An 11778-nucleotide genomic window follows, 5' to 3' on the forward strand; every position below is an offset into this window, starting at 1 on the left:
ACGAATCTTTAGGTATCATGGAGAACTCATCTAGCAGGAACTAGAGCCAGAAAGAAGACTGTGACAATAATCCTGACTCAGAAAAAGATGAAGACAGAAAAACAGAAAAAGATCACAGTTGACATTTCAAAGGAAGAATCAATATAACACAATTCAAAATTAATCTAGGGAAAGGAAGAAGCAGAAAATACCTAAAGTTTATATACAGCAAGCTACATAAAGAAGTTTGAAATGGGGGGAGGTAGACAAAATCATTACATTCATCAGAAGAACTTGATTAGTAATAACATCAGTATAATAAAAATCCCAAGTGAATATTCATCCAATAACTAAACCCAGTGTTCTTAAAAGTTTTTATGGATCTGGAAGAATATATATGTCTTCATCTTGAGGAACTTCAGAGCTACTAATACTACGCTTCTGGAAGTTATAATAAGGAGATGGTGTCTCGTTCCCGTAAATATGCTCTTCAAAATTGGATTGTTCACTGTTCTCGTATATTTCCTTCTCACTTTCTTCTTCAGCTTCGTGTGGACTTACATTCATATTTTCATAGTGATCCTGTATGTCAGCCTCTCTCTCAGCAGGTCCGTGGTCTTGAGTTTGAAATGACATTTGCTGACTTGAGCTGACCACATAGGGACTGAAGGGTAGTGTTTCAGTAGATTCTTTTTTCCTGCTTCTTCTCCTTTGCAAAAAACTTGGTAAGGTAAATTGTGGTGTGTTATTGCGTTTCCAGTGCCAAACACACCCAATTCCACAGACCACCACCAATAAAAAAAGAGAAATTCCTACAGAAATGGCCGCTGTTGTACTTCCACAATTTTTCAGCATTTTTGCACAGTGTTGTTCTGTGGTCTGGGGAAGCCCTTGATGAATTCACAAATACAGACCACAGTAATTCCTTGTAGGGTATGGTTCAAATGCAATTTTGAAAGATCTTTTAGGCATTTATTTTTCAGCCCTAAAAGAAGATCATCTGGCAATGTCCTGAAGCAATTTGAAGAGAGAGTGAGTAAACATAGTTTTGGAACATGGTTCTTGCTCTCTTTGTATGTGATAGGTCTCACTTTAGAATCATCAATGTAAAATTGCACTGTGTCAATTTCTATTGATGAAACAGAAATGAGTGGAGGATTAAAACAGAGTAGAAACCCAAGACAAGTAAGATTGAATCATCTGCCGTCCAGATAATCTGCTATAAATTAAACACATATTACTTGAATATTTATTACACAACATAAAAACCCACCAATTTATACCAATACATTAGGCACCAACATTTGGCGAGCTGTTACTTCAATATAAAATATTACCAATATAAAATATAATACCAGATAATGTGGAGAGAAAAAGTGTTACATGTGTGGTAACTGCCAAAGCCTTAATGGTTTTATCACTTAGATTTCAACATGGTTTTTAACTATAAGGCTAATAATTTTTAAGTGAAAGACAGCACTTTGAACACAGCAAGAGGCATGGAGCAAGAGTATATATGTACAATCATTTCCATTACCTATCATCTCCTCTATGAAACCTTGCCCATTCCTCTTCCGAGTGTCCAGGGACTAGGTCTTTTTCTTAATCATGGCTTCCTCTGTATTCTTATGTTAAAGAGTCCATTTTCTATTTTAGCATGATAATTGCAATAATAGGGAACTGTGTATCCTCCTATCTAGTTACATGGAAAACAGGAAGTAGGTTTTTTTTTTTTTAATCTCTATACTCCTGAAGAATAGCATGGTATCTAGCATAGAAAAGGCAGAGTCAATATTTACTGAGTGAATGATTAAATAAACACATGGCTCCAAATCTCAGCATCTAATTGCTTAGATAGTTTAAAACTCACGGTACAATTTCTATAGGATACAGTTTATTTTTAAAAGAAGAAAAAAGCTGTTTCATATAACACAAAATATATATAGCAAAATATCTAAAACAAAACTCAAAAGTCTTCCCACCACTGGTCTTCCCACAACTTTCACAGGTAACTTTCATTCAATTGAGATGATTTTAGTATATTCTCTGTCAATGCTATAAGATGATAATGTGGAAGGAATGGGAGTTGTCCACCTAGACAAAGTATTCTGATTTTATGAGCCTAAACATAGAAATAGTTATATCCAAAATGGAATTTTTCTTATTGTTTTTTTTCTTCCAGTTCAATTAAGTGACATATAATATCACTGGATTAAAATGTACAACGGTGATGCACATATTGTGAAATAATTACTACACTAAATTTAGCTAACATACATCAATTTACATAGTTATAATTTTTTTAGTGATGAGAATTTTTAAGATTTATTCTATTAGCAGCTTTCAAATATACAATACAGTATTAACAGTTAACAGACATTAATAGTAGGTTTGTGGGATGACTGTCATCTATTGAATATCATCACTAATATTTGTTTACCTACTTATTTTGGGTCAGCTTCTAACTTGCTTCACTCTAAGGTTTTTGAGTGCTTGGAATCGTATGTTATTTATCATTATTTTACCAACACTAGTACTGCAACACTGACTTGCTAGTTTATTAAATATTTGTCATTGAATGGAGCAACCAGCATTTTGGCAACAATAGTAATGATAAACAGGAAAAAAAATCTAGAGTGATATGCCCTCCTTTTAGTGTATAATTATACATGATACTTTTCTTTGTTCAGGATGACAATATTTACTTACTAGTTTATAATTTGGCATTTCACATAAAAATTAAATATGATAGGTAGTTTATAAAATTTATTTAATAAAAAAAGGACAGATACCCCAGATCGAGATAGCTCATAACTGTGCTGGAACTTTTAGGGCCCTTACTTTATAAGGTGAGTCACAATATGTTGTTCAAGGGCAAAGGTTTAGCAAATGACTTTAACCATTGAATCCTACTTTCTGAAATAGATGAGAATTGATCATATGTAAAATATTTTATGGTAAAATCGTTTTTCATTTAGGTGATTATTTGTCAGCATATTTGTATTAATTTTTAAATATTGACAGAAATTAATCAGCTTTTACAAAGGTTCTAGGTCTGCAATAAAAGTGGGGAAGACGAATTATTGTCCCCTGGGGATAAGAAATTGCCCTCCTGAATTTCCAAGAGAATTATTTATTTTATCATATATTGTTCTATGTAGTTACGTCAGTACATTCTCAATATTAAAATTATGAAAGTACTTAAATATTCACTGAGATAAAGTAAAGATTTTTTTACAGGCAAATAAATGTATCATTTACCAGTCTTCAAAATAATGTAATAGAAACAAATCTTATGAGACACAAGACTGACTGGAATATAAAACCAATATCAAACAAGAATAAATACAGTTTAACCCCTAAATAAATTTCACTTTGTCCAAGTTGGAAGCACAACTGTTTTTGGAAAACAGTTATACCAGGTTACCTATAATTATGCATTTGCCTTAAAATAACAAATTGTTGATAAAATTCTTTAACTTTCAGTCAAATACGGTTCTATTGGAAATGAGGCAATAGCATCCTCTCATCCTCTTATTCTTTACTTGTTGAGTAAATGTATTTGCAAGGAAATATTAACATCACTCTCAGTTTGTAAATTGCTTTTCTTTAACCCTCCTGCCACCTAAAGCCACTTAAAAACTGTGTTTGATGCAATTAAAAGTTATTAAAAATCACCTTTTCCTTAGAGGTTTTCATTACCCACATACCCTAAATCTGGTTCTTACCTTGAGATTGCTATGTCAACCTCTCTTGTGTTGTTTTGGTTATGTGATTTGCTTGAGAAGTTTTTCCTCTTTTTCAGTTTGGTTAACTACTTCCTTCTTTACCTCCTCCTTTCAGGTTATTTCAGACTTGCAAAGTTTCCTGACTCTAAAGGAAGTTCTTATCAGAAGCATCAGAATAAAGATAAAAGGCATGACTTTTTGAATAAGGAAGTCAAGCCTTCATCTTTTTTAAGTAATAATTCTCCAACCTATATCAGAAAATGATGCCTGATGCCTAGATTATTTTTTATTTGAGCAATGTTTGCAGTCCCCACCTTAGAATTAATGAAAGACATTTCACTTGAATTTCACATTTTTAAAAAGAAAAAAAATGTAGTAATTCATAGGTCTTGTTGATTTGTTTGCTTGCAAGATTGCAAAAGCAATTCTCCCCTCAAATATTATGTCCCAATAACCTTAGATTATGCTATATTTGTCAAACTAGTGTCACATTTTTGGCTCAGTAGATGTTAATTAAACTTTAAGATTGACAACATAGGAATTTTTCCAAAGTATATTCTAAGTTGTACCACTTCTGGAATTTTCTAGTAGATCTTTCATGAAGTAAATCTGAGAAATATGGCTCTCATGGAGATTCACTGACACTCAGCATATTAAAGGCAGTCTTACAGCAAGCAAACAATAACAAATAACAAATATGAGAGAAACACTGTTTAACATGGTATAATAATAGTAGCCAGCATATTCTGAACACTTAGGTGTGTATTCTTAAGCCTTTGTGCCTTATTCAGTGAATTCTGACAACCCTGCAAGAGAGGACTGCTATTCATCCTATCTTACAGAGGAGGGAAAAGAAGCAGAGTGGACAACCAGTCACCCAACATGGTCATACCACCCGCCCCCAGCCCCTGTGTGCTAAACCTCTATACTTGCTGACTTGTTAGGTTGAATAACACATTTCCAACATAGAATCCTTATTTAATAGTTTCTCTCAAAGACCAACTCTGTGCATTACAAAAGAAGGAAAATGCACAATTAAATTAGATGATTAATTTAAAAGTTGCATTTTGAATTGTATTGGAAAATTTTCAAACAAAGAGGGTTAACTTTGTATAAGATGGCTTACAAGAGGAAGATTTAGTTACTGGAATACCAGCTGGACATTAGGAGGACAATACTGTCAGTGCTGAATAGGCATTGGTATCATGATGGACACTATACTGAGCAATAGTGATGCAATAATGAAGGCAGCACCAAAAGCCTAATGGAAGAAGCTGCTGTATTCACAGATCATTTCAGATGAAAGTAGTAAGGCCTAAGAAAAACCTAGCTATGCACAGAGTCAGTGGGAGTGCAGGAAAGGGACAGACAAGTCAGAGTGGTCAAGTAAAGTAAGAAATGACTTACGCCTTGTTGGGTAAGTAGGAGTTAATCAGAATAGAAAGGTAGCAGGAAAAAATTCCAGATGGAAATTTTATGAAGTTGGGAAGCTTGGACATACTCTTACAGTCTCGTTAGCAAATTTAACTACCATATTTAACTGGTAGCCACCACTCCAAGTAATAACACACACATCCATATGTGTACACAATCTGCATGTAGTGTGTAATTAGTGTAATATTTATGTAAAATTACATGCTATATTCTCAAAAGTCAGAATAGCTGCTCATCTAGGTTTTGTCCTTGAATGTTAGGAAAGTCATTAAACCCTTATCACTTTTGTTGTTTTATAGAAAAATAAAATGGAGGGTTATTGCTTGATCCATTTCTCTAGCTTTTTTTTTTTAGTAATAAATATAATAATTCTGTTTATAGAAGGCTATGTTTATTCAAGGAGAGTTACTGTACAATCATCATTTATATAGATCAAGTGTTATTATTATATCTTGAGCTCTATGTTTTCCCAATTCCCATCTTTGACCTACTGATGGGCATTTTTTTTGAAAATACAAAAAAAATACCATTTGTTTGCCTTAGCAAATGGAAAGCTACAGAGGTATATACATTTCTGATCCAATGTTAAAATCGGCATTTTCTTTGTTTTAACTTATATTTATCACTTACATTTTATACATTTGTCTACTTTTGAATCATATTTTCTTCATGATCACTGAAGCTCTGTAATATAAGAGTCTTCATATATCTGAGTAATACCGATCATGGTTTTGAAAGTCTCTGTGAGCATATCTTATGTAAGCCTTGTTATGTGGGATCCTTCCAAAAGGTTCATGATCATTGAAACAAGATTCAAAAACTTCATTCACAGCCTTTTGAGCTACTTACTTCTCTCCTGACATTCCTAACAGCCAGGATAGAAAGAATGGCTCTGTGGCGCGCTCACCTGTGATGGTGTTGTTTCAATCCAAACTGTAACCTGAATATTTCATTGATAAGTGAGCAGTCGCCACTGAGGTTAGCAGCTCACACCTCTGAGCAGGCCAGATGTTTGACATCGGTGAACCAGTTGACATGAGCTCAACAATGGTCAAACGCATTGCTGAGCGCATGGGTGACCACGCGGTTCATGTGGGCCTGGCTGCCGATGTTACTCTAGCACAAGACAATCTGAGATGTTGAGGCATTAAAACCGTCACTGACATTTCCACTACAATCTTCACCAAAAAGAGTGTCTTTCTCTGTTAACAGCGCAACCAGAGTGCTTCATAGCATCAAGAAAAAGTCTGACATACGGATTGGTCTGCAGCGTCTTCAGGAGCATGAGCTGGCCCCCCAACTCGGGCCCTGCGGGCGTGGGTCCAAAACCCCAGCCATGCCCGCCCCCGGCACCCGGGTCAGACCTAGAAAGGATCTTCAGTCAGGCCCCGGCGGAGCTAATGATGGACATTTTACTTCTTACAGTTTCCTTCTTTGCCTTGTAATTAGGTTTAGGTTTTCTTTTCCTGCTTTCTTTTTATAGTTATGTATTTTGGGCAGCATACAGTCTAAGAGGTAGTTTATTATTCTATAGTGTAATTTAGATTGAATAATTTATGGAATGGGAGGAATGGCAGATGGTAGGGGGGGCTGCTTTTCATTTGACACTGTCTCATCTTTTTCCATTAATATACACAATTTTTATAACAACAAAAAAAACAAAACACTGAAATCTCCCCAGATGATTTTGATTTGTAACCTGGTTTGGGAACTATTGATACAGGTGAACCCTTTGAGGGTCAGAGAGGTAATGTGATTTTCCTCTATAGCCTTTAGCCTAGGAAGTAGAAATCAAGCTTGGATATGAAAACCCAGTCTCCTTTTTTAGAACCCAGTACTTTTTTCTATTTCTATACAGATTAGATGGAAAGAAAGTCCTCTGATGTCCCTATCAAGAGTTTTTTAGATATTTTTTTTCTCTCATCACTTTAAGTCAGAATACATATGGCAGGAAGTTAGAGAGAAGACAACGGGAGAATAAAACTTACCGGGGATACCACAGAAGTGGACCATGAAAGATATTACTGTATGGTGGAACATTTTAAGCTGTGAATTCTGCTACCTGCAACACTTGTCAGGACTAAAGATAGGCTCATTGCAGTGGTTCATTGGAGAACTTGTGTTAGATTATGATTCGGAGCTTAAAAAATATGCACCAATAGAAAAACAAATTTAAAAGACCTAGAATTATCATTCTTAGGAATATACTCAACAAAAAGCATCACTGTTTCTGCTTATTTTTATTCATAATATTCCAAAACTCTAGAAGCGGGCCTCCCGTGGTGGCGCAGGCAGTTAAGTGCCGCGCTATGAAGCTGTCCGCAGCCTCTGCGGTGCAGGTTCCATCCAGGCCCGCCAGCGAGGGTCCCACATGGCGCAGCAGACCTCTCCTGTCTTGCCCGCTGCTTCCCTCAGCAGTGTATTTCAGTCAGTCTGCCTGTTCTGTTCCCTACTCTGTCTCTGGTAAATCCTCTCACCCTCCCACGAATCTGACCTGTACCATGGTTCTTGTATAAATAAACAAATAAATCTTTAAAAACAAACCCAACAAACTCTAGAAGCATTTCCAAGGTCCACCAACAATGCAATTGGCAAAAAGACCATGGTAAATCCAGCCATTTGGAATATTACACAGCAATGAGTAAACACGCTAATAACATGCACAACAGCATGGGGAAATCTCACAACACAATGTAGGATTAAAGAGGCTAGATACAGAAAAGTATATTATTCCATTCTCAAAATTATGTAAAGCTTATGATGGTAGGGTTCAGAAGAGTGGTAATTATTATGGACTGGGAGGTATATGAAGATCCTTTTCTGTTGCTAGAAATGTTCTGTCTTGATATTTGTGGTGGTCACAAGATGTACCTATCTAATCATTTATTAAGCTGTCCATTTAAAATGTGCATACATTGGGGCCTCCCTGGTGGTGCAAGGGATTAAGCATAGCACCATGAAACTATCTGGGGCCTCTACAGCATGAGTTCGATCCCTGGACTCTCCTGTCTTGCCTGCTGCTCCCCTCAGCAGTGTATTTCAGTCATTCTGCCTGTTCTATTCTTCACTCTGATCCCCCGCACCTCTGGCCAGTACCCCAGTTCTTGTATGCATAAATAAATCTTTAAACAAAATAAATAAAATTTACATGCATTATATAAAGTGTATCTTAATTTAAAAAACTGGAAATGAATAAGAAGAGATTCTTTTAAAAATCATGAAAATGGAGATAATTAGATAAGTGAACTCAGATTACCACCTTTGGTAAATTGACCTACTAGTTTGTGTGGAGGGATATTTTATTAACTTACAAGTACACTTTTAACTAAATGAATTCTACCTTTATCTGGAGTCTCCTAACCTGGAGTTTTTTGGATTTTTTTTTTTTTTAAGATTTTTTTTTTTAAAGGTTTTTTTTTTTTTTTTAAAGATTTATTTATTTATTTGTTTGTTTGTTTGTTTGTTTATACAAGCACTGTGGGTGCAGTCAGAAGTGTAGGAGGGTGAGAGAATTCACCAGAGACAGAGTGGGGAACACAACAGGCAGACCGAGGAAATACACTGCTGAGGGGTGCAGTGGGCGGCAGGAGAGGTCTGCGCGCCATGTGGGACCCTTGCCCGGCGGCCAGAGATCGAACTGGCACCGCAGAGGCTGTGCGCAGCTTCGCAACCCAGCACACAACCACTGCACCACCGGGGAGGCCCAGATTATTATTATTATTATTATTTTTTAATTTATACAAGAACTGGGATATAGTCAGAGGCGCAGGAGGGTGAGAGAATTCACCAGAGACAGAGTGGGAGCAGAACAGGCAGGCAGACCTAAGACCTGCTGAGGGGAGCAGCAGGCGCGGCAGGAGAAGTCTGCCCTGCCATGTGGGATTCTCGCCCGCCGGCAGGGATTGAACTTGTGCTGCAGAGGCTGCGGACAGCTTCACAGCGCGGCACTCAACCAGCTGAGCCACCAGGGAGGCCCAACCTGGAGTTTTATAAGGCTGGTGGTAAGAAAGAGGAGTTTTATGAATAAAACTTGATTTTCAACTCAGTCAAAGCAGGGCATTTCTACTTTCTGAGATTATGGTCTTTCATTGGCATGCTCACTAACTTAAGGAATGTGTGACTGAAAAATCATGTTCAACCTAAAAACATAAAAGCATAAAACAGTGTTACCTAGAACATATGATTCTGGAATGTAGGGTAATTAGCACAACTTCTTAATCTTGCTTCCTTCATTTGTTAAACAATGGATTGGGTGATACCTGAGGTTGTACTAAGAACAAATGAACAATATAAAAGGGGTCATCGAATTAAGAAGAGGATGTTTGAAATTCTTCTGATGTTTAGTATTACTTCCTTTTAGTCCAACTCCCTTTTTTCATCATATGCCTTTCCTAACTGCTACACAGATCAGATAACATGACTTGAAGCATGACTGGACTGTAGTTAAACAAACATTCTCTTTCCTTCCCCCACTCTTTCCCCTTGTATTTCTTCAGATTAAAATAAATGACATTGGGAAAAGTGAGTAATTATTCCATATGAAAAATACGAAAAAAATTTTACTGCTTTTTGGATAAAATTGATAGCCACATAATTTAGCACCCCAATAGCAGGTATGCCACTTATCTTGGACTGTGTACACAATTTCACAAGTTAGATAACGGATAAACTATTTCAAAAATTCTTTTAAAATTCACTTGAAGGAGATAATACTGTGGATTAGGATTAATAACAGACACCAAGTCAGTCATTCTTTAATTCTGTAGGCGTCTTTAGTAAATGTTAAGAGGTATGTCATGACATTTAATAATTTTTTAAATACATATTTTGAAACTTCACACTGTAGTCAGGCTGGAAGAGAAGACTAGTAAATATCAGACACCTTTCTCCCATGAACAACAATGGTCACTATTACCATTTCAAACTATTACCAAGTCAGGCTGGAAGAGAAGACTAGTAAATATCAGACACCTTTCTCCCATGAACAACAATGGTCACTATTACCATTTCAAACCTGGTGAGGACAGGCAGGCTCACCAGAGGAACATACTATTCTAAGTCCTTTGCTTTCAGATCCTGGATGATCTCAGCTGTACACTGATACTGAGCAAGGAACTAGAGAAGGCAGAGGACAGTAATTGCCTTAGATTCACTTTTTTCCCCCCAAACTGGAATGGTAGCCTGTTTAACTCTATTCCCATAAAGAGTAGAAGGTAAAGTAAACATAACAGACACTAACAGACTGAGTGGGGCAGGGGATTTGTCTAAAAAGGCTCCCTATTGTTCCCCTGTAGAAAACATACTTCAGAAGTCATTTCAACTTTAGATGAACAGAAAAGTGAAGGCATTCATGTGAGGGGCAAGAATGGTTAATGTCTCAAGTAAACAAGGGTAATGCTCTAGAAACATATGGAATAAAATGGTTCAACATCACTTATTACAAGGGAAAAGGAAATCAAAACCATATTGAGAGATCATCTTACCTAGTGAGGATGGCCTATATCAAAAAGATGAGAAACAAGTGTTAGTGAGCACTTACTATTGTTGGAAATATAAATTGATATGAACTCTTTGGAAAACAGTATGGAGGTTTCTTAAAAACTAAAAATAGAAACACCATATGCTCCAGAAGTACTACTCCTATGTATTTATTGTATAACATGAAAACACTAAGGCAAAAAGATTGTGTACCCCTACATTTTTAGCAGCATTAGTCACAATAGCCAAGACATGGATTCAAACTGGAGGTTACTGTAGACAGGTGAATAAAGAAATTGTGGCATATATACTCAATGGAATACTACTCAGCTCTTGGGGTTTTTTTTTTTGTTGTTGTTGTTTAAAGATTTATTTATTTATGCATACAAGAGCTGGGGTACAGGCCAGAGGTGTGGGGGGTGAGAGGACTCACCAGAGACAGAGTGGGGAGCAGAACAGCAGATTCACTGAAATACACTGCTGAGGGGATCAGCGGGTAAGTCAGGAGTGGTCTGCTGTGCCATGTGGGCCGCTCCTGGCCAGGGATCAAAATCGTGCTGCAGTGACTGCCAACAGCTTCATAGGTTATGTCTCAACCCCTTGCGCCACCAGGGAGGCCCCCCTATTCAGCTATTGTAAAAGATAACTAGTGACTTCTGGGACAATATGGCTGGATTTGAGGTGATTATGCTAAGTGAATTAACTCAGAAAGTGAAAAACAATTACTGGATAATTTCTCTTGGTTGAGGAATATAAATAAGCAAAGAAAACAAACTGGCAAAACACAACAAAAATAACTCTTAGATTCTCTGAAAACCAGAGTGGTTACTAGGAAGGCGAGGAAGAAAGAAAGGCATAGAAGTGGTGCATTATTAGTGTTCCAGGGCAGGAGCTTGGGTGGAAGGTGAGTCCACTTGCTGCGGTGTGAAAACTGTATTCCCAAACTTACATATTTTTGTAAGTGAATGAAATCAGTACTATTTTGATGGGAAAAAACTTAATGGGTGAAAAGCTTGTTGGTTTTTATAAAAGTAAGTACCCCAAAAAGTTACTCTGCTCCACATAAAAACATGGATATATATATAGCAGCTTCATTCATAACTGCCAAATGACTTTCAATAGATGAATAGATAAATAAACTGTAGTAGCTACAGACAAT

General features: G+C 36.7%; 1 protein-coding gene and 1 pseudogene across 2 annotated transcripts; both read right to left on the reverse strand.

The window, feature by feature from the left end:
- Nucleotides 1–354: 354 nt before the first annotated feature.
- On the reverse strand, nt 355–834 carry GAPT (GRB2 binding adaptor protein, transmembrane; the record flags this gene model as incomplete). Its single annotated transcript, XM_084232950.1, has 1 exon — nt 355–834. The coding sequence occupies one exon, from the start codon at nt 832–834 to the stop codon at nt 355–357; it is 480 nt and encodes a 159-aa protein (XP_084089076.1).
- Nucleotides 835–5842: 5008 nt separating this feature from the next.
- Nucleotides 5843–7745, reverse strand: LOC311170540 (mitochondrial inner membrane protease ATP23 homolog; annotated as a pseudogene). The gene is made up of 2 exons: nt 7686–7745; nt 5843–6516 (listed from the first exon to the last, which is right to left on the reverse strand). The product of its transcript is annotated as a mitochondrial inner membrane protease ATP23 homolog (transcript).
- Nucleotides 7746–11778: the final 4033 nt, after the last annotated feature.

The sequence above is a fragment of the Talpa europaea genome (assembly GCF_964194135.1).
Source record: "Talpa europaea genome assembly, chromosome: 5".
NCBI classification, from domain to species: Eukaryota; Metazoa; Chordata; class Mammalia; order Eulipotyphla; family Talpidae; genus Talpa; species Talpa europaea.